This window comes from Ranitomeya variabilis, chromosome 3, assembly GCF_051348905.1.
Source record: "Ranitomeya variabilis isolate aRanVar5 chromosome 3, aRanVar5.hap1, whole genome shotgun sequence".
Classification (NCBI taxonomy): domain Eukaryota; kingdom Metazoa; phylum Chordata; class Amphibia; order Anura; family Dendrobatidae; genus Ranitomeya; species Ranitomeya variabilis.
Window position 1 is genome coordinate 167,985,979 of NC_135234.1, and position 24,265 is coordinate 168,010,243.

At 42.2% G+C, this 24,265-nt stretch overlaps 1 protein-coding gene across 1 annotated transcript in view; it reads left to right on the forward strand.

Moving 5' to 3' along the window:
- Positions 1-24,265, forward strand: part of F5 (coagulation factor V) — a 134,236-nt gene that overhangs the window by 33,401 nt on the left and 76,570 nt on the right. Inside the window, exons 3-7 of the mRNA XM_077294840.1 lie at positions 7,999-8,121; positions 13,347-13,559; positions 16,865-17,023; positions 19,791-20,012; positions 23,728-23,893. Of these exons, the coding sequence (XP_077150955.1) occupies positions 7,999-8,121; positions 13,347-13,559; positions 16,865-17,023; positions 19,791-20,012; positions 23,728-23,893 (883 nt within the window). The remainder of the gene's footprint in view (positions 1-7,998; positions 8,122-13,346; positions 13,560-16,864; positions 17,024-19,790; positions 20,013-23,727; positions 23,894-24,265) is intronic.

The following is a 24,265-nucleotide window of genomic DNA, read 5'->3' on the forward strand; positions in this document are numbered from 1 at the left end:
AGGAGTGTGAAAGCACAACCAACATTCAAGTGACCAAAACATCAACCAGAAAGCATTGGTACTGAGATGTGGTCTGTGGTCCCCCCTGCAGAACCACTCCCTTATTGAGTGTGTCTTGATAATTTCCAATCATTTCCATCTGTTGTCTATTCCATTTGCACAACAGCATGTGAAATTGATTGTCAAACAGTGCTGTGCTTCCTAGGTGGACAGTTTGATTTCACAGATGTTTGATTTACTTGGAGTTATATTCTGTTGTTTAAGTGTTCCCTTTATTTTTTGAGCAGTGTATATTTTGGCACATATATGTGCCCCTTTGACCCCTCTGTGGCTAAATGTGATATCTGACATATCTGGCATTTGAGGCCCCCACAAAATGTCAGGCTGGCCATCCCTGGACTGGAATGCGAACTATGTATGTATGACAACCTTATAAGACCTGTAACATAAGCCATATTAGTTGTCAGCTTTCCTAATTGAATTAACAAGGAAGTGGCAGTAACAGCATGATAGGAGGGTGGGGGACAGAGGAGTTTTTAGGTTTGAAACTCTTAGGGTACTGTCACACTCTGCAACTTTCCAACGATCACGACCAGCGATACGACCTGGCCGTGATCGTTGGAAAGTCGTTGTGTGGTAGCTGGAGAGCTGTCACACAGACAGCTCTCCAGCGACCAACGATGCCGAAGTCCCCGGGTAACCAGGGTAAACATCGGGTTGCTAAGCGCAGGGCCGCGCTTAGTAACCCGATGTTTACCCTGGTTACCAGCGTAAAAGTAAAAAAAACAAACCGTACATACTCACATTTCGGTGTCCGTCAGGTCCCTTGCCGTCTGCTTCCCGCTCTGACTGAATGCCGCCGTAAAGTGAAAGCAGATCACAGCGGTGACGCTCTGCTCTTACTTTCCGGCCGGCAGTCAGTCAGAGAGGGAAGCAGACGGCAAGGGACCTGAAGGACACCGGAATGTGAGTATGTACGTTTTTTTTTTTTTTACTTTTACGCTGGTAACCACGGTAAACATCGGGTTACTAAGTGCGGCCCTGCGCTTAGTAACCCTATGTTTACCCTGGTTACAAGCGAACGCATCGCTGGATCGGTGTCACACACAACGATCCAGCGATGACAGCGGGAGATCCAGCGACGAAATAAAGTTTCAAACGATCTGCTACGACGTACGATTCTCAGCGGGGTCCCTGATCGCTGCTGCGTGTCAGACACAGCGATATCGTATGGATATCGCTGGAACGTCACGGATCGTACCGTCGTAGCGACAAAAGTGCCACTGTGTGACAGTACCCTTAGGACCAACGAGCAAGGTTTCTTCTTCTCGGCTTGGACCATGGGGATATGTACGAGACATGATTTTATAGTTTTTAAGTTAATGTAACAGCCATAAATAGTTTTCTTAAACCACAGCAAATTTTCTGTTTAGATAACGTTATTTATTTTTTATTCATTCTTTTACGTGTGGGATGCAGAACCTGGTACTGGTTTTATAAGATTATGGAGATTAATCGTCAAGTTTTTGGCAAATGTAAAACTATGGATTAAGAAAAAAGATAGGAGAATGTCAAACACATAAGGAAAACTGGAAATCTAAAAGTTTGACTAGTGTTAAAGGGAACCTGTCAGCAGAATTTCACCCCCAAACTATTTATATGTGCTTGTAGCTCTTTCAAAGACAAGTCCAGCAATATCTTTACATGGCAAGTCCATTCCCGCATTACTGAAAAATCAGCCTTTGAATTGATATGCCTGATGGACTATCGTAGATTTGAAGCCTCTGTCACTCCAGCTCTATACTCCATCACCTGCCTGACTGATGGCTCCTATGCCTGAAGTCACAGCGATGGAATGACAGAGGCTTCAGATCTACCATAGATCTTCACCCTTATATCAATTCAAATGCAAATTACTCAGTTACAGAGGAACTTACTGGCCATGCTGTTTGGACCAGGAGGCATGAGACCAGTTATCCTGTAGTGATTAGTGATGAGCGAATATACTCGTTACTCGAGATTTCTCGAGCATACTTCGGGGTCCTCCGAGTATTTTTTAGTGCTCGGAGATTTATTTTTTATTGCCGCAGCTGAATGATTTACATCTGTTAGCCAGCATAAGTACATCTGGGGATTCCCTAGCAGCCAGGCAACCCCCACATGTACTTATGCTGGCTAACAGATGTAAATCATTCAGCTGCGGCAATAAAAAATAAATCTCCGAGCACTAAAAAATACTCGGAGGACCCCCGAGAAATCTCGAGTAACGAGTATATTCGCTCATCACTAGTAGTGATACATTCCTCCAGATAAAACACTGATTGTATTAAAACAGCAAAGCACTGACCAGCAAGTGATACATCTCTGTAATCAGGCTGTCTTTCCCTGCATCATGGTGCTCTCAGATTACACAGCAAAACATTGTAAAGATCATGGACCCCAATGCAAAATCTCCAACATGATGCCCCATCTAACATGGATATGTAATAGTATCAGTCTTTTTCAGATCTGATGTATGACTGCAACTGCTGCACCCACTGTAGTTACACCCATGTTCCTACCAATAAATAGGAGGAAGGCATGCCGCTGGAGGCTGTGTAGTCCACTGGCCAATGTCCTGCTGGGAAACCTTGGGATCTGGCATTTACGTGGATGTTACTTTTACACGTACCACCTACCTAAATATTATTGCTGATAAGGGCCCCCTTAATGGCAACAGGTTTCCAGCTAAATTGCACTTTGTCACACAAAAAAAGTTTAGGAACGGTCCACCGACCCAATTAACAATCAGTGGGTTGTTCTGAAAAACAGGTCTGAATCGTTAAAGGGGTTGTCCACTACTCGGGCTGCCCTTTTTCAATTGCTATATTCTCCCTTATAAAATAAAAACAGCCCATACTCATCTCCAATGCCATGCACCTGATCTGCCGGGGCTCATGTGATGTTGTTATGCTACATGAGCCAATATACGGCCGATTCAGTCTTACTTCTTTTGGATGGGACTGAACCACGGAAGATGAGAGCGCTGCTTCTTCTCTCTGACTTCCTCCAAATATTAGTTACAGTATATTCAATGGAAGTGAGAGCGAACCGTCCGCTTATTGGCTTCTGGGCTCATGTGGCAAAACAGCATCATGTGAGCCCGAGAGATTCGCTGGTACGGCAACAGCATCGAATGTGAGTATAGTCTGTTTTTATTTTCTAAGGGGATATTTACCATCTGAGAAGGGGTTACCCACCTTGCAACTTCTAGAGCTTGCAGGATCTGCTACTAATGTTGTCCTGGTGGCAGATACCATAGGACAACCTCCGAGTCCCTGCCTAGAATGGTCAGAGCTGTGGTGGTGGGCCCAATACAGTATTATCAGCATATATTTCTCTGGTGAACGGTTCATTATGTGCTCTATGAACTATGGGGGAAGCAATTACTTTTACATGGGGACTTTAATGTTACTTTGATGAAGGTTGTTTTCTGCTATTTGAAGCCAGCACATAATCTTCTTAAAATTGCATTTCCTGCTGCTCAAATCCCGGGATCATTCCTGCTCCACACCCCCTGCTGCTGTATTTACCCCCAGCGAAGGCCTGAGATTCTAGACGCTGTGCGGCATCCTGTAATTGTGGGGAGTTGTGATGTTGAAACAAGGGCTTATGACTAGATGTTTGGGCAGCTGGAATATTCTATTCAGGTCAATGGTATTACCGTGCAGATAAGTGTATAATGCTATTGTCCTTGTGATCCCATGAGGCTAATGTTAAGGAAAAGTGTATTTATTCTGCCTCCACCAATGTCTATCATGAATTCCATCCCTGCATGTGTAAGGGGATGAGCGATCCACCCCTTTAATAATTGATAATGTTACATGTGTTAACAAATTTATTATGGTACTGCTACACTATTATGTGTATTACCATTCCTCAGATGCGTGTTTTATTGGTACTGCTACACTACTTTGTGTATTACCATGTCATACATATTGCTTATGTTCTTTTTCGCTTCTTTGTGTCTGTTGAATAGGGAAAGCGTAGTGATGGAGTTTGGCCACTAGATGGGGAATCATGTTATTAATTACTAGTTAATATAGGAGGTGTTGGTAGCAGGATAGAGAGGGGGATCTTCCTGATTTAGATCAGTAGGGGCCGGAGCGCCCAGCCAGTCCATACGAGCTTAATTGCCCTGGGATGTCTGCACCAACCCTGTAACGGTCTAGAACAAGGAGCCCAGCATCCGCAGCATTGAGCCGGAACAGTGGAGGCAAGTACCACAGTGGAAAAGGCAAGGCAGAAGCAGAGACTGGTCAGGAGACATAGTCAGCTTTAGCATGTGACAACTCATAGCCTGAGTGGATACCCTCAGCATTGGGGCGAAGCGGTCGCAGAGTGAATCCCCAGGAATAGTGAACCCAGGGCTGGAGCAGGCTGAGTCCTCATAAAGTGCAGTACCGGAGAGTAGATCACTCACTAAACACCAGTTAGCTACGGAAACAGTAACTTCCTTGGCTGGGGCAAAACAGTTAATGGAGGGACTAACCGTTGTGGAGCTGAATTGGGAGGACCTAGGGGAATCGTGTGATGCGGTCTGTCCCGGGAGTGTGCAGTGTGAGAAGAAGAACAGAGGGAAAGAGAAAGACATGTGTGACCATGATTCCACTGATGATGCTGTAAGGACTATAAATGTGCTGAGAAAAATTAAAGTCGTTTGAAAGTTAAACCGGACTGTGTCTCTATCCTTGTTACTCCAAATGATGGCAGCCTGTGATGAAGCAGAGGTGACCCTGATGGCACAGATAATGATGACACAGGTATGGAAAGAAATGGACAGTGTCTCCATGTATCGGGAGGCCAAGGTGCAGAGATGTCAGAATATACGGCCATGACTACTGCCCCGACCCTGCCTTGTACACTTGCATGACACAGATGTGTACAGACCCTTAACACCCTTTTAACAAAGTTGACCTCAAACATGCAGATTCTGGTTAAAAAAACAACAATAACCAGATAGCACTCACACTCCCCACAGCTTCTCCCATCTGTGAGATCTGGCTGCAGCGGTGATATCACTTTGCAGCGCATTTCATTGCTGCAGCCAATCACTGGATTGTGACTTCTACATTGGTGGAGTCTGTGAGCTCACTGGTTGTCTACAGTGATTATGTGCTCTTTCAACGTGATATCGCCACTGCAACCAAAACACAGAGATGGGAGCATGGAGCTGGACTCCGGGGAAGGTGAGTATTATCTGTATTTGTTTTGTTACTAGTATTCGATAATTCGGGAGCCACTTTTCTAAAACTGGAAAAACACTTTCTGCACCGTAATCACATAGATGTCAGTTCCATAATGTACTGTACATAGCAGCACATCTCTCTTTTGTATAACGGCTTATGCAGATGACCATGGTTTCGATCAGACTGCGATCTGTCAAAACATCGGATTGCTCTCGAACCAATGTTATTCTATAGAGCTGTACACATGTCCGTTTTTCCTTGGACCAAGTGGTCTGAGGGAAAAATCACAGCATTCATAATTTGTCTCTGATAACACAGGTCTACAAAAAAAAATGTGGTTTCACGTGCCAAGATTGTTCTAATGGATTTAGGGTAATTTAAGGCTGCTGAATTAAACAATCCCATTACTTTTGCCGAATTAGTTCTAGTTTTTGAGATAATTCATCAAGGTAATGCATTCCCCCAATGTGACTTGTGTATGATAACAAATGCAATAGCGTTTGGTGGTTTGGTCCCTATTTTGACTCTTTGTAATGAAATATCCCATATAATTTTTTTGTATTTCAATTTGTAGGCTTACAATTCTATAAAAGAGACTTTTTAAAGCCAGAATTATACTGTTACCACTTCCTCAAAAAAAGGGGGTGAAACAACAGAAATACAAAACCAATATGGTAAAATATATATTTTATTATAATGATATTAAAATACACATTAAAAAAAGGTGAAAAGAAAACCAACAGAACAATACAAATAACCCCTAGTGCAATAATTGGAGTGGGTTTATAGACAAAAAAATAGACATAATAGTGCAAAAAATATATCCCATATCACATAGCTAACATCTGTTTTGCAAGCCTGCATTCAGAAAATCAAAGAAGCAAAGGGGAATGGGATAGAGCAGATATCCTATAATATTAAACAGTCCATACCCAATAGTATCCTGCTAGCTCCAACGCATGTTTCGCCTGGACGTGGCTTTTTCAAGGAGTCTTATACTGTAATTAATTAAGTATTACAGTATATATTTCAGAAACTAGAGCCAATCTGGCAAAACTGAAGTCATATTCTTAATCAGCACCATAAACTTAATATAAAACCGTTCAGACATCGTTGAAACCAAAATCACTGTATACCAGTGTAATTAGGTGATATTTAGCTATTCATGTCTATGGGTCCATAGAAGACATTGGATCACACTTGGATGACATCCGAGTGCCATCCAATTTTCAGATTGAAGGGGGAAGATAGAGAAACATTTTTTTCTTTCCACCTCTGAGAAAATCAAATCATACTCTGACTCTGATCAGCCTCTGGTCAGATTGTGATTCTCAGAATTTTCTCTGTGGTCCGCACCTGCCCTTAGGAGAACCTAATCTCAATCAGCAGAATTGCATATGTGACCGCCTGTTGTTTGCTGACTGATTCACTGGTTAGGGCGGTTTTATATGTCTGAAATTTGCGTCCAAGTTCAGACAACAATGTCTTAACAGACGCTGGGTCTGCTGAATTTATCAAACAGCCTTTTCTATGCCTCTGAAAGCTGCTGGTCTGCTCTTGGACTGTGAATGTCAGATGCATGATACCTGCCTAACCTTGTTATCAGAGCATTCTGACTGCTAGTTGTTGAGTCATTAATGATATCAGGGCACTATTACTTAGATGATTTTGTTGTTATTTAGAAAATATCTGCATGACAAGTATTCTTATCACTTTATTGCCATTACACTCCAATGCCATTGCTCCAGTGGTCCTTGCCAGTTTCTGCTGACTTACTGCAATAATCATGCACCATACATAGACTGCTTCACATGACCACTGCAGACAATCACTGACCTCTTTGGTAATGCCTGCATATTACTGATGTGGCCTGTAATTTTCGTTTTTTTTTTATATGAAAGATGTCCAGGAAGTAAACAGTGGTCATCATATCTTGCACATTTAAAGAGGACCTGTTACTTGTTCATACAAATGTTAATACATTGTAAACATCCCTGAGCTCCCATAATTCTGAAACTCTTTTCTGTTTTGCGCTGCTTCATTCAATTGCTGAGATGTTCAAGTTTCATTTTTTTGGAGCACAAAATGTGAAATTTCTTCTTGCAAACCAACTAGTGTTTCTTCTGCATTTTCTCTAGGAAGTGTGTACTTTCCATCCTCCCCGAAGCTGCTAATCACAGTTATAGCAGTGTTCAATGCTGCCTAGTTGTGATTGCTGACATTGGGATGGAAGGGCAAAAACACACTCCCTCAGAGTAGATTACAAAGAAACTTGTCTCTTGATGCTCAACTTGCTCCTTCAGAATTCCCTATCAGTATTGGATTGGATTCAGGTCAGGAGACATACTGGGCCACCGAAACACGTTTATCCTGTTGTTCTCCAGAAATGCAACTGCATATGTGTTTTGGATCATTGTCACACTGGAAAAATGCAGGTCTACCAAGTGCACTGAGTGATGGTAGCATCTTCTCTTTCATTATTACATATGCTGCTCTTATCTATTTTGCACCACATCTCTCCATTGCAGAGTTATTCACATTTATTGCTTCTGGAGTGCAGTATGTGAAATCTCTGCTTGTAGTTCAACATATCTTTTTTGTTTCTTCATAATCGTCTCTGAAAATTCTGCACTTTGCTATTCAAAACATGGCTGCATCTAGATATAATATATATGAAATTATTCAGCTGTGGGTTATTATATTTTAAAATTACAATTATAAGGTTTTATTCATATTCTGTTTCAGAATGGCTTCATTTGTTCTTCTTTAGGTATCCTTGGACCGACGTTACTTGCAGAAGTTGGAGATACTTTAAAAGTCCATTTTAAGAATATGGCTAGTAAGCCTCTTACCATTCATCCACAAGGAATTTCATATGGAAAGTTGTCGGAAGGTAAAAAAACATTTTAGTTCCGCTCAACCATTCATAATTGAATAAATATAAAAGTGGAATAAAATTATTTTTACATGTTATATGAGTCCAAATGATATTATGTCTGTCCTTTTTTATATACAATATTTTATCACTCAGACCAGGCGCCTGGATCACTTCCCCTGCCAGACCACCCTAACTAGCATCACTGCAGAATACATGAATAGGGATAATACAAACGGGACACAAAACGTATAGCATCCACAGAGGTGCTCGAAATGCTGACCCCCTTTTTATTTTTATTTATAGGTAACTTCTGTATACCAGAACCTATCATTTACTTCTTGCATTACATAATGTTCACACTGATCACTAAACAGATTTTTTCAGGTGCACAAACCAGTCCAGTTTTTCAAGAGAGAGGCGCTTCAGGAAATAGACAATTTTTTTCCTGAAGCATATTTTTACCATTTTTACATCTTTAAACTCTTTTTTAATGTTTTTGACTGCTTGCAGTATTTGTATTAGCTTTTCAGCATTTTGTGTGTTTTTTTACTGGTGTTTTTGTTACTTTTTTTTTTAGCTCCATTTAACAATGAAGAAAATACTAAGGGTGTTTTAAGTAAAAATACCAACAAAATGGTCAAAAAGATAACCAGAACATCTACCATGCATCTTTTGAGCTTTCCCATTGACTTGTATTGTAAAGTACATTGCGTATTCATCTCTGTAAGCACCTAACAATGGACATGTCATTTCTTTTAATCGTTTGGCAGCTTTGGAAACCTGAAAAGGTTAAAATACCGGTACTCTAAAAAACCTGAACATATGAGTACCGTAGTATGTAATTTTAACATAGACATGAATATGTTCATTCTTTAGAGCATTTTCTGAGCACTTTTTCAGGCAGGTTTCAGAGCAGACCCCTACTGAAAAAAACATTGTGTTCGCTTATCCATATTGTAGCAGGATTGTCAGATTCAGTTTCTAGGATAAAGTATTCAATTTAGACATAAATTTATTAAATACAAAAATGTTTGCAGCACAATACTCCATGAGAGGATACAAGTAAGAGGATCCAAGTAATACTTGCAACCTAAAATTTTACCCTGGAACTTCTTTTTAAGTCAGTTGGAAAAACACTCTCTAAATATTCAACATTATCTCCAAGACGCCGATGGTTAACAACTCATTTTAATTTCCACCAGTGCACTAAGATTGTAATAACAAGTCACTAACACCCCATTGGGTAATCGTTAAGCCCTTTCATTGATGGCTGCTATTTTTCTTAAAGACTAAAGTTCCTGCAATCCTGTCTCACTCAGGTGCAACTTTTCCAGGGTTGATGATCCTACACAGCCCATTCAGTACATGGGGGCTAACTTTCCACCAGGCTAAAGTTTCAAGCCCTGCAGACCTCCCAGATCTGACTACGCCGATGGCTGACGCTATTGTCAGGTCACTCAACTATTGTGGCTGTAGTTTTCTTGTTATTTTACTGTCTGCTACTTCAAAATGTTGGGCCTTTTTGCATGGCACCAAAATTTCCAGTCCACACAGAATTTTGGGAGCACCAGACGCCCCATTTTTCTTCTGGCCTCCAGCTCTCCAACTCTCTTACAATGTACAATGGTCAAGCCCAAGCCAAAAGTTACATGACAGGTTCTCCAGGCACCAGACGTGGCCTAACTGCACTTTCCTCTTTTTGATGCCAAAAACACTGTCTTCTAATGACTCTCCCGTGACTCCTTGGTGTGCTCTAACCTAGTGGTATAGAGCTTTAATGCAAAAATGCAATTACTTACATCCTCTTTGGGCTCTTCCTTGGCAAGCACTAACAACAGCATCTACTAGACAGGGTGTACCAATACCATGGCCTGCCAGCTCACTACAAATTTAGTACCAAAGGTGCTCAGACAATGCAAGGGAAAAACACAGCACAGTACACACATGCACATACACATACAGAACACCACATATAGTTTATATACAATGAATTAACACCAAAAAGTAAAATAAAGGTAATATATCTGTCTTTACTACAGCAGGATGCTATCTTTAGAGTTGCCATTTTGATGCACCACTGCCTCTTATCTCATATCATAGACTTCACACTGGAGCTGCTTCAACCACTCGTAACAGACTCTTCTTCGGCCCTCGCAGGCCCTCTGTTGAGAATCGCTTAGTGGCTCAGTCCCATTTCTCTTCTCTCTGCAGTCACAGAGAGCTCTGCCCACCATACTGCTGCAGCAATGCTCAGACTTCCTTCCTGGTGGCAGAGCTTTATACAACCACAATTCCAAAAAAGTTATGGCTCTATGTAAAATCTACAAAAAAAAAAACAAGAATGCAATAATATAGAAATCTCATAACCATATGTTATCCACAATCGAACATAGAACAGAAGTAAAAAATTAGACATTTTTCCATTTCTACAACAGATTAGGCCTATGTCATGTCTACCATTGTTGCATTCCTTTTTCTTTTTACAGCAGTCTGTAAAAGTTTGAGAAGTGAGGAGACCAACTACCGGGGTTTGGGAGAGGAATCTTTTTTTCCCTACAGTCCTGGGTTGTCTTTGCCGGATTTTTCATTTCATAATGCAAAAAACTATTTTCTATTGGTGAAGGGTCTGGACTGCAGGCAGCCAGGTCATCACCCGACCTCTTTTTCTGCAAAGCTATGATGTTGTGATTGATAAAGTATGTGGTTTAGCATTTTCTTGCTGAAATATGCAAGGCTTAACATGAGATAGACATTGTATGGGAGCACATGTTCTAAAACCTCTCTCTCTATCTCTCTCTTTCTGTATATAATGCTCAGCTGACCATCTTTGCTTCTGAGAGACTCTGCCTCTCTAACATGATCTTTTTATAGTCATGTGACTTAGTTGAAAACTGACCCTCCTGCTGTTGTTCATTAGTACCACTTCCTTTCCCAGCTATTTGTTAACCCTGTCCCAACTTTATTAAGTCGTGTCACTGCCATGAATTTCTAAATGAGTTAATTGTTTGACATGAAATCTAAAAATATCTAACTTTCATCTTCTGATCTGTGTTCTATATTCTGTTGTGAATAACATATGTCTGTAAGATATTTCCAAATAAGTTGAAATTCTTGTTTGGGATTGTGGCTGTATAATGTTCTAATCCCTGCTAAACTGCATACATTATTAATAAAATATCTTAGCCGTAATCAGAGTTATGTACTTACCCTAACTTACTTTGATAATCCATATAAAAATGACAGAATAATCACCAACCAAGTATCAATATTAACATATTTTAGTCCAACTCTAATTTAATTCAATTTTAGTATCATACAACTATTCTGACATGGAATTTCAAAGTATGTACACATCAGGTCAAAGACATCTATTTAGTAATGTGTGCACAATTTAAAGTCCATGTGTCAGCAGTTTTTGCTACGCTGAAGACAGCAGGAGATAGGGGCTGAAATGAAGGTGTTTATTCCTGACATATTGTACTTCATGATAGTGGTAAAATTTCTTTGGTATGACTTGCGCTTATATGTGAAAAAAAACTCAAATTTGGCTAAGAATTTGAAAATGTAAACATTTTCTAACTTTGAATTTTCATGCCCTTAAATCACAGAGATAGGTCATATAAAATAAAGTGGGTATGAAAAGTCTTCATACCCCTTTAAGTTTTTCACTCTTTGTTTCATTGTAACCATTTGGTAAATTCAAAAAAGTCCATTTTTTTTTCTCATTAAATGTACACTCTGCACCCCATCTTGACTGAAAAAAACAGAAATGTAGACATTTTTACAAATTTATTAAAAAAGAAAAACTGAAATATCACATGGTCTTAAGTATTCAGCCCCTTTGCTCAGACACTCATATTTAAGTCATAAGCTGTCCATTTCCGTGTGATCCTCCTTGAGATCGTTCTTCTCCTTCATTAGAGTCCACCTGTGTTGATGATAAAGCATTGTTTTTTTGCTGTGTTTTTTATTCATTTTTATTATTGTGTTCACTAAAGGGGTTAACTAGTGGGACAGTTTTATAGGTCGGGTCGTTGCGGACACGGCAATACCAAATATGTGTACTTTTATTGTTTATATATTTTTTATGCAAATATTTGAGTACAATATCTGTTGATTTTTTTATTTTATTTTTTATATATATTTTTAGAATTATTATTATTAATATTTTTTTTTACTTTGTCTCACTATAGAACTATCATTTTTTTGCAGGCTGATTGCTCGTACAGCATGGAGATGCAGCAGCATCCCTGTGCAGTACAAACTGTCAGCTCTGCACTGATCAGAGCAACTTTCCTAGCTTTGGTGACCCGAATGTTGTCATGATGACATCAGATCTCCATGGCAACGATTGGGATCCCGCGTCATGCCGCGAGGTCTCCGATCCACGGGCAGAGGGGCTGTCATCCCTTCCGGAATGCTGCGATCACGTTCAATCGCAGCATTTAGGGGTTAAAGTGCTGGGAGCGGTGTGTGACCACTCGTGGCACTTAGTGCTGGGTGTCAGCTGTCAGAATCAGAGATCGCGATGAAGTAATAATGCGTCCCTGGTGAAATAGGCCCAGGGCACAGGGACGAATTATTACATCTTATTATTACAACAAATGTCAGAAAGGGGTTAAAGGGAAACTGCCACCAGGTTTTTGCTATCCTATGTGAGAGCAGCATGATGTAGAGGCAGAGATCCTGATTACAGTGATGTGTCACTTACTGGCCTGCTTGCTGCAGTTTTGATAAAATTACTGTATACAGCGGTGTGAGCAAGTTCTAACAATGTGTAATATACATACTGTTAGGAGTCAGCTCTGCTTGCTGGTTTGAACGGTTGCTACATATTCAAAAGTATATGATTTGCCTACTTGCAGTTATGTCCTGACTAGATCCTTATCCACTTATAACAGTAGAAGATTGAGAGAAGCAGATGAGAAGTTTCCCCGTGACTGCAAGTTGGCAAATCACACACTTGCAGTCAAATGACAAAGTCTAAATAGCTTATGCTGTTCAGGGCCATCTCTATGGTGAACCGACAGGACCAATCTAGAGGTGGAAGGCCTTAGGAATATCAACAAACCATGTCAGGATTTAGGTGCCGAATCCCATAACATAACCTAAAGCCTATATATAGAACAGATATCTCCTCCGTGTGTGTTAGGATCCAGTAATTGCTACATTTTGCAAAATATAAATCCTGCTTTTTAATCATTACATCAGAGGGTCATAATATATTTTATTTTGTTTAGGTGCATTATATGCTGACAAGACACCTAGCTTGGAAAAAATGGATGATTTGGTTCAACCGAATGAAATGTACACCTATAAATGGGATATTACAGAGGATGTGGGGCCGAAAGAAGCTGATCCTGACTGTTTAACCAGCAGTTATTATTCAATGGCAAACCCAGTACAAGATGTGAATTCTGGTTTGATTGGTCCATTGCTGATTTGTAAAAAAGGTAAAGAATAATATATCCAATCATTAGTTTTAAATATATAAAGGGGCTATTCCATAAAACATGTTTTTAACCTGTCCATTGAGACCCCCACAAAGCCTTCCATTCCTCCTCACTGAATGACCTCACTTAGAACAAGGACAGACACAAAGTGGTAAGATGGTACCTGGCCAATGCACTAGCCGGGATGGCGGGCACTGCCGATAAAACTGATAATGCAGGTAGTCTATTAATGGGGAAAGTCTTTCCCTAAGTAAAATGAGGCTTTAATGGACATAGATAATTGAAATTATTACAAATCCATTCCTAGATTGAACATGTCACAATTTTTTCTAACCCCCCAGTTGTAAAATTGTTAACGGTTACTTGCACCACTCATGGTCAGTGGTCACATTAAGTCCATCAGAGCAGTGCCTTTTCAGTCTGGTTGATAGGAAATGATGAGGGAACCCTCAGCCATAATATCCATATGAAAAGGGTGGAAGCAGATCAATTGCAGATATACAGTCTTGATCTAAATTCAAAATCTGCTCTGTTAAAATATAGTACAGTGGGTGAAATAAGTTTGAACGTCATCAAATTTCTAAGTAAATATGTTTATAAAGGTGCTAATAACATGAAATTCAAACCATAGATTGGAAAAGGTATTAAACACATGGAAAGGCATGACACCAGCTGAAATCTATCAGTAATTACAAAGCAATCCTGCCACTAAGTGAATAATAATATCAGCTGGTTCATCTGATGGCCTATAAAAAGATGTCTCATTACCAAGGTGTCACACAAGAAATATCTCATGATGGGTAAAACCAGTGAGCTGTCTCAAGACCATTGCAACCTTATTGTTGTAAAACATACTGACCTAATTGATTACAGAATAATTTCTAAACTACTGAAGGTTCCAGTGAGCACTGTTGGGGCCATAATCCAGAAGTGGAAAGAACATAATTTATCATTTCACCATAAACCGGCCAGGACCAGGTGCTCCCTGCAAGATTTCAGATAAAGGAGTAAAAAGAATTATCACAAGAGTTGTCCAAGGGCCAAGGGCCACCTGTGGAGAGTTCCAGATAGACCTGGAATCAGCAGGTACAATTGTTTCAAGGAAAACTATAAGTAATGCACTCAACCCCGATGACCTACGAGTATATGCATGCTCACCAAGCAAGATTCCATTGCTGAACAAAAAGCATGTTCAAGTGCGATTAATCGGGACCTCCATGGATTGTGTGGGGTCAGGAGGGTTTTACAGTGTGGATGTAGCAGAGCCTTGTGTGTACGAGGTGTACGGAGCGGAGCTGAATGTGAATGAGGTGTATGGAGCGGAAGCCGTGTGTGTATGAGGTGTATGGAGCGGAGCCGTGTGTGTATGAGATGTATGGAGCAGAGCTGTGTGTATACGAGGTGTATGGAGCATAAGCCGTGTGTGTATGAGGTGTATGGAGTGAAGCCGTGTGTGTATGAGGTGTATGGAGGGGAGCCGTGTGTGTATGAGGTGTATGGAGCGGAGCTGAATGTGTATGAGATGTACGGAGCGGAGCCGTGTGTATATGAGGTGTATGGAGCGGAGCCGTGTGTGTACGAGGTGTATGGAGTGGAGCTGAATGTGTACGAGGTGTACGGAGCGGAGCCGTGTGTGTATGAGGTGTACAGAGCGGAGCCGGGTGTGTAAGAGGTGTATGGAGCGGAGCCAGGTGTGTATGAGGTGTATGGAGCAGAGCCGGGTGTGTGCGAGGTGTATGGAGTGGAGCCACGTGAGTACGGAGTGGAGCCGTGTGTGCAAGGTGTACGGAGCAGAGCCGCATGTGTAGGAGTAACTATGTGTGGCCATTATACAGTATGGAGCATCATGTGGGCCCATTATACAGTATGGAGCATTATGTGTGGCCATTATACAGTATAGAGCACTGTGTGGCCATTGTACAGTATGGAGAATCATGTGTGGCCATTATACAGTATGGAGCACTGTGTGGCCATTATACAGTATGGAGCATCATGTGTGGCCATTATACAGTATGGAGCACTGTGTGGTCATTATACAGTATGGAGCATCATGTGTGGCCATTATACAGTATGGAGCACTTTGTGGCCATTGTACAGTATGGAGCTTCATGTGGGGCTCATTATACTGTATGGAGCAATATATGGTGCTCATTATACTGTATGGAGCAATATATGGGGCATGTTATTCTGTATGGGGCACTGTGCGGTGCCCACAATACTTTATGGAGCAATATATGGGGCTCATTATACTGTATGGAGCAATATATGGGGCTCATTATTCTGTATGGAGCACTGTGGTGCACTGCCCAGAATACTGTATGGAGGACTATACTGTCTGATTTATGACCTATTGTAGAATGTACATTAGTTATCACTCATGTAATGTATGGGGGGGACTGTATATGAGATGGGAGCCCTATAGGGGGGCTGTACTGTATATGTGTTTGGGGGGGCGTCGTTTTGAAGTTCGCCTCAGGCAGCAGTGTGGCTAGGTTCACCCCTGAACCCAAGAACACCATACCAACAGTGAAGTTTGGAAGTGGGAACATCACGATATGAGGCTGTTTTTCAGCATATGGCACTGGCAAACTTTGAATAATTGAAGGGGGAATGAATGGATAAATGTACCAAGGTATGTTTGATAAAGATATGTTGCTATCTACCAAGATGATGAAGATGAAAGGAGGGTGAACATTTCAGCAAGACAATTATCCCAAATTCACAGCCAAGGAAACTGTCAATTGGTTTCAGAGAAAGAAAATAAAGCTGCTAGAATGGCCCAGCCAGTCACCTGACCTAAATCCAACAGAAAATTTATGGAAGTAACTAAAGCTCAGTGTTCATAGAAGGCGCCCATGGAACTTTCAGGATTTGAAGAGTGCTTGTGTGAAAGCATGGGCAAAAACCACACCTGAGGAAGGCATGCGACTAGTTTCTCCATAGAACAGGCGTCTTGAAGCTGTCATCACCAACAAAAGTTTTTGGACAAAGTATTAAATACAATTCAATAAGCATGATCAATACTTCTTCCCTGTGTCATTTCTCATTTTTACACATAACTTAATTTATGGACATCCATGATCTGATTTTTTTTGCCCGTGTGGATTGGATGGGTTGTTACCGACATCTGGAAAGAATTTCAAATAGCACCTTTAGAAATATATTTACTTAGAAAAATTTCACCCCCTGTATATCTTTGGGCCCAGGTCTAGGCATCGCACTACATACAACAGTACTAGCTTGTAATAATACGTGACTGTTGAACACCTGTAAGATTTAACAAATGTTTCCCCATTAAATATTAGGAAGCCTAAATCATGATGGAACACAAAAAAACTTTAACAAAGATTATGTCTTGATGTTCGGAGTGTTCGATGAAAGTAAAAGTTGGCAAACCTTTCCATCAATGAAGGAAAGACCTTTGATGTATACTGTAAATGGATATGTGAATGGAGCTGTACCAGGTATGAATACTTACTACTTTCTCGGTACAATGAGTCTTAAAGAAAAGTTAGTACTTCAGGGGGTTTTCCACCCCTGTCTTTTAAGTTTATTATGGCCCGAGTGGGCGTTAAAGATGATAAATAGTTCCTTATTCACATACTGTTCCCCCGCAGCTCCTCCTCACTGGCTGGCACCCCTGCTGGTATCCTCTTCCTCGATGCCGACCGGCGGAAGGAAAGACAACCGGCAAGGGAACCAGGTGTAGATAGTCTTGCTGCCATCAATGCTCCCTGGAAAATAGTATGCAAATTAGCTCTCGTCCAGTCTGCTATTCTTGTGTGTGGAGGACACTTCTATTTTACATTTGTCAGGAGATACTAAAGCACCACTCTGACATTTTTTTTATATCTTAAGCTGGAATTGTGTATTTAATGTAAGTTCCCTGCCCCTAATAATATCTTAATCAGCTGCAATCTTTAGCTACTTCAGTTGGTATTCTGAAGGCTGTGACCTGCTGGATAGCTCCATTGTTTGCTGAGAGATCTAAAAGTTACAACTCAATGTAATCAACCAGGAAGAAGAGCAGTGATTCCCGGCGTTGCCACAGAGTGAAGACAAGGGTTTATGTTCTCTGGATCTTTATCCATCCATACAAAGCATTTCCCAGTCGGGTTGACTCATCGGGTATTGGAATGTTGGTCCACTCCTCTTCAATGGCTGTGCGAAGGTCTTGCATGGTCTGCAAACTCACCAGACATGTCACCCATTGAGCATGTTTGGGATGCTCTGGATTGGCATATACAACAGAATGTTGAAGTTCCTGTCAATATACAGCAACTTCGTACCACCATTGAAGAGAAGTGGACCAACATTCCACAGGCCACAATCAACAACCTGATCAACTCTATGCGAAGGAGATGTGAAGCAGATGGTGGTCACACCAGATACTGACTGGTTTTCTGACCACCCCCGGAGCCCTTCAGTACTTTAAAACTGCACATTTTAGGGTTGCCTTTTATTGTGGCCAGCCTACAGAACACCTGGGATAATCATGCTGTCTAATCCGCATCTTGATATGCCACACCTGTGATATGGATGGACTATATCGGAAAAGGAGAGGTGCTCACTAATACAGGTTTAGCAAATTTGTGAACAATATTCGAAAGAAAAAGGCATTTTATGTACAAGGTGGGCCATGTATATGGATACACCTAAATAAAATGGGAATGGTTGGTTATATCAACTTCCTGTTTGTGGCACATTAGTATAAGGGGAAAACTTTTTTCAAGATGGGAGGTTACCATGGTGGACATTTTGAAGTTGGCCTTTTTTGATCCAACTTTATTTTTTCCAATGGGAAGAGGGTCATGTGACACATCAAACTTACTGAGAATTTCACAAGAAAAACAATGGTGTGCTTGGTTTTAACGTATCTTTATTCTTTCATGAGTTATTTACACGTTTCTCTTTGTTTACAGCCATTGACGTATCGCATAAGTTAACACGTGAGGAGGAGATAGAAATTGTGTTGATGTATGGTGAATGCTGTACTCGGGTCATTGCAGCAGATTTCAATGCAAGACACCCTACGCAAGAAAACTGTCACCATTCCCATGTTATTTAGGTGTATCCATATAAATGGCCCACCCAAAAAAGTTTGCCTCATCACTGAACATAATGTTCTGTGTAAACTGAGGGTCCTGCTCCAATTTTTGTTTTGCCCATTCTGCAAATTCAGCGCGTCGATCTGGCATCAGTAGAACATCCCTTCGGCGGATATTAGCTACTCACAAATGGCACCCTTACAAAGTCCAGCTGCTGCAGCACCTCAACAAGGATGACCTAGATCGGTGCACTGAATTTGCAGAATGGGCAAAACAAACACCATTGTTTTTCTTGTGAAATTCCCAATAAGTTTGATGTGTCACATGACCCTCTTACCAGTGGAAAAAATAGTCGGATCCAAAATGGCCGACTTCAAAATGGCCACCATGGTTACCACCCATCTTGAAAAGTTTTCCCCCTCCCATATACTAATGTGCCACAAACAGGAAGTTAATATCACCAACCACTCCCATTTTATTTAGGTGTATCCATATACATGGCCCACCCTGTATATAGAAAAAGTCTTAGATTTTGAGTTCAACTCATGAAAATGGGAGCAAAAACAAGTGTTGCTATTTTTGTTCAGTATATATATATATATATATATATATATATATATATATATATATATATATATATGTGTATATATATAATTTTTCTCTTTCTAATTTAATATTTGAATGTGCACCCCAAACATATCTCGTATAAGCACATTTTATAAGAGGATCTGTCAGCCCTCCTGACATGTCTATTATAGCAAATGCTTGAAGTCACATTAACAGATACAATTCTGGATCATCTTTCCTTATGACTGAGATGTTCTGTTGCTCTGATGTTTCTCCTACAAATAAGTGAATAAATATAGCCCGGGGTGTTACCATTGATCTTTTTACAGTCACGTGTCCCTACACAGTTTCACATTGTCAGCTTTGGTTCGACAGAGTGCAGGGACACGCCCCTAACAGGTAACACCCAGTTGTCACTTTATTCAGAACTTTCTAGAATATGAAAGATGCTCCAGAATGGTTATTTCTTAGGAAATAGTATCTAAAAAAAACAACCTCTACAATTTAGCAAAGTAGCCCTGTCCTATTTAAGAAGATACAGGAATACATAAAGGAGTAGATTATATTTGTTTTGTTGGTAATATGTAAATATTAGATAATGGTATTTATGCTCCAGCATTCACAGCCTGTGTCGATGACAACATTAGTTGGCATATACTGGGTTTGAGTTCCAAACCTGAATTTTTCTCCATTCACATCTTTGAGCACTCCTTGGAGGAAAAACTTCATAAAGTCTCTATGATAAGCCTTGCCAGCATGGCATCCACAACTGCAAACATGACTGTGACCCAAACTGGCAGATGGAATATATCTTCACTTGTTGAAAAACATCTCGAAGGTAAGGATTTCTGCAATATAGTCTTGTTGTGAAGTGTATAAATGTATTACCATAAGGAGAAGACACAAGACATCGCAAATGTTTTACAAAGAAATTTCATGGATATGCATGAGACCATTATTATAAACTGTCAGGAGCTTGATCATTGAACCACCTGGCTATGTAATACCTTCCTACAGCTTTAAAATTTTTGCTCATTTTGAGTTACTTAATATCCCAATTTTGCGAACCAAGATGGGATAAAAGTTTATGTGCATCTTACATTCTTGACACCAATCCAACCTCAGGAGTACACTCACAGGATATTCATAAATGTCTAATATGTGTGAGTCTCATCTCTGAGACCCTCACATGTCAAAATAATGGAGTTTTGTGACCCACAAATGACAATTCACAGCGTCTGCTTCCCAATTATTTTCAGATTGCTGGAACCAGCACCTATGTAATGCTATTGCCGGCATCCCTGCATGGTTTCCCTTCTCCCTCCATGCAGGGATGCCGACATTCTCGCCTCTGTGGCCTCTCGGTCAACTCTCCGTCTTGGCACGTCTCCCTGCTTCCTGCTGTCTGTGCACGCCACATAGACTTCCCGGCAGTGTGCCTCGTATGCGCATGCTCCTCTGCTCTTAAAGGGACAGCATGCATAGTTTGAAAATGCCTCCAGTTGAGAGACATCTTGTATAAAATGAACCCTAACCAATAAGAAGGTGTCTGGGCAACCCCAATAATACCCTGAGTTGTGTGTGTATGTAACTGTATGTTGCCAGGTCCCTCTGCAGCGCCCCAGAGTCCTGGTCGTTGCAGTACTGTGGCTCCGCCAATATGGGAAGCCATGGTGCGTTCGATGGCACTGAAGGAGTTCATCTGACCAGGTATCACAGACACCAATACATTTCACAGCAGGGCCTCCGGGGGGAGCTAAGGGTGCTATTCATTAGGCCACTCCCCACCATAGTGGGTAAACCGGGGGTCAGGCAGGAAGTTAGATCAGAAAGCTGACTGGATTGGACGAAGCCACACTCAGTGGCAGAGGGTGTTGTGGAGGAAGAGACAGTAGGGTCTCTGCCAGGGGTGGGATCCTGGCAGAGGCTTGGCATTGGAAAGAACGTAACGGGACCGTGCCTGCTCAGAATAGCGGCGGTGCCCTAAGAAAGGACTAGAAGCGAGATAGATTGTGCTGAGTGAGAAACGAGATCAAGCAATAGGAGAATTCCAGTAGGGGTCGTGCTGTAAGACCGAAGCAACACCCTACTGAGGCGCACTACCGGTGGCCGGAACGCCGAGGGAGTATTATAACATTCAGCTTCAAGCAATACTCTAAACAGCGGCAGGACAGTCAGTTTAAGGCGGGCTGTCTAACACATATCACCTATGAAGTCTTGGGAGGCAATTGCGGGAGAGGGGCGTCTCTAGGGTCCCGGAAGAACTCCAGGCCTACCCGACAAACGGGTGCCGTTCTAACCGTAACATCAGGGAGGGACGGACGATTAGAAGAACATCATTTAATCGAGTTGTGAGGGAACTTAAGAAACAGACACAACAGTTGTGGGGTACTTTCCGTAAGCACAGCAGGGGAGGACTACAACACATAGCGCTAAGAAGGAAGGCACCGATTTCCACCTGTGAAGAGAACTCTGGAGGTGCCATTGGACCGGCCGGACTTGCGCAGCCTGGTGAACCGTATTCCGGACTGAGGACCCAGAGATCTCCAGTAAAGAGGTAAAGAGACTGCAACCTGGTGTCCTCGTTATTTACCGCGACCTGCACCCCACAACTGCACCGTTACAACACCACTTATTGCACCGGACGTCCCCCACTGACAGACAGGGCCACGGACCGGGTCTAGCCACCGTGACAACCCCAGGACTGAGACCCAGAGGCCCGGCTCCGGGTACCCCTCGGCCCTGCGGCGGTGTGGGGGCGCTCCGCACCTCATTCTAGTATCCCTTGCAGGGAGCCTTAATCTGAAGCCCTACTCCTTGTGTGGCCAGGGCTTGAACCTGAAACCCTAGTCCTTGTGTGGCCAGGGCCTGAACCTGAAGCCCTGTCCTTGTGTGGCCAGGGCCTGAACCTTAAGCCCTAGTCCTTGTGTGGCCAGGGCCTGAACCTGAAGCCCTAGTCCTTCTGTGGCCAGGCCCTCAACCTGAAGCCCTAGTCCTTGTGTGGCCAGGGCCTGAACCTGAAGCCCTAGTCCTTGTGTGGCCAGGGCCTGAACTTGAAGCCCTAGTCCTTGTGTGGCCAGGGCCTGAACCTGAAGCCCTAGTCCTTCTGTGGCCAGGCCCTCAACCTGAAGCCCTAGTCCTTGTGTGGCCAGGGCCTGAACCTGAAGCCCTAGTCCTTGTGTGGCCAGGGCCTCAACCTGAAGCCCTAGTCCTTGTGTGGCCAGGGCCTCAACCTGAAGCCCTAGTCCTTGTGTGGCCAGGGCCTCAACCTGAAGCCCTAGTCCTTATGTGGCCAGGGCCTCAACCTGAAGCCCTAGTCCTTGTGTGGCCAGGCTCTCAACCTGAAGCCCTAGTCCTTGTGTGGCCAGGCCCTCAACCTGAAACAACACCTGGCGGTCCCTGAACCTGAAATTGAATCTTCAGATCACTGTAGCCTGAGGCCGCACTGGCCGTTCCTGAACTCCGAGAATCCGCACCGACAGTACCTGAATCCTGAGAAGCCACGGCGGTGCCGGATCCCTCTAACCGTTCCATCAGTACTGGAACCTGCACCTGTGGTTTGCGTTCCTGAGTCTGTACGGTTGGAACATGTTCCAGTATCCGAATCTATGTCTGGACTCCTTGTCAGTATCCATTCTGTCATAGCACCCAGAACCTGAGTAGTCTGAAGAGTCCATATCCTGTCTGTCAGTGACTCCGAGTTCTTATTCATTTTGGCGAATCTGATGCTGGGGTCCGCAGACTCAGAACCGTGGACTGCCTAGGAGTAGTACCTGGCAGCTACCTGCAGCTCAAGCCTGACTCCACCACTGAAAATCAGGGTTAATAGGGGGTTAATATGATAAGTGCAGGGTAGGCTGGGGGAACTGAATGCAATAAGCACGTTGCTGTGACTTTCCTGTCAGGGGCTGAAAATGCCTATCACCTGGGAAGGAGAGTAAATGTATGGACAGCATATATTAAACCCTTCTATAGAGCACAAGGAGGAGAAGCATGAACCTTTCCACCACCTCAGACCTCCAGGGATGTGTCCATTAATCCATATCTTATTATAGACAGTAATCCCTCAAGTTCACTAAATGTCTGCACTTTCCTTTACCACCAGGGAAGTCTGAAAATAGTCTTAAAGGGGTATTTTAAGAAGAAGAAGATATCAATTATCCAAGTATAGTTGATAACTTTGAATTTGGTAGGGATCTGACTCCAAAAGCCAAACCAATTGCCAGAACAGTGGCCCTCTACCCTCAGTCTGAATATATCATCAGTGCACGTGCTCGATGGCCACGCGATTCATTCTCTAAAGGGTTAGCTGAGTAGTGTACTTGGCTATCTCCTGGTGTGGATCTCTGCGCTCAGATGCCCAGCAGTGTACAATCAATTACCTATGCCGGGTGACAGGTGATTAATTCTTACTAGAAAACTTTATTAAATCTTTTTTCTTTCTTTTTTTAAATTGTGCATTGTGTAGTTTCTTATAGTCCACATAATATATGATGATGCATATTAAAGACAGATGGATTTACAGGTTCCTTTTCATTTATTTTTTTTACCAGCCGGCATGCATGGTCATTTGGAGGTAAATTCGTGTTTTGACCGCGTACACCATACACTGAGGAAGTCTGTTTTTCAAACTAGATATATTAAAAAGTGGGATTATTATGTAGCTGCAGTTGAAGTAGACTGGGATTATGCATCTGGGACTTCAGAGAACTCTGAGAAGTAAGTGTCTAATTGTTATTTATGTACTTTTACAATTAATTAAAGAGAATCTGTCAGTAGGTTTTTGCCATGGAATCTGAGAGCAGCCTGATGTAGAGGCAGAGAGATCCTGATTCCAGTTTGCTGCCATTGGATACAATTACAGTTGTAGCAGTTCTCTAAATGCTGACCTCTGTATAACCCCGCCCACACTACTGATTATTAGCAGCTACCTGTTTACACTGGTCATGTCGGCAAGCTGCCAATCAGTGGTGGGGGCGGAGTTAAACAGATTAGCTGGACTGCCTGGCACGCAACACCTAGTCCGGAAGTGGTAATTTCCTGCAGATAAAACACAGATTGTATTGTAACTACAGCAAACTGCTGAGCAAG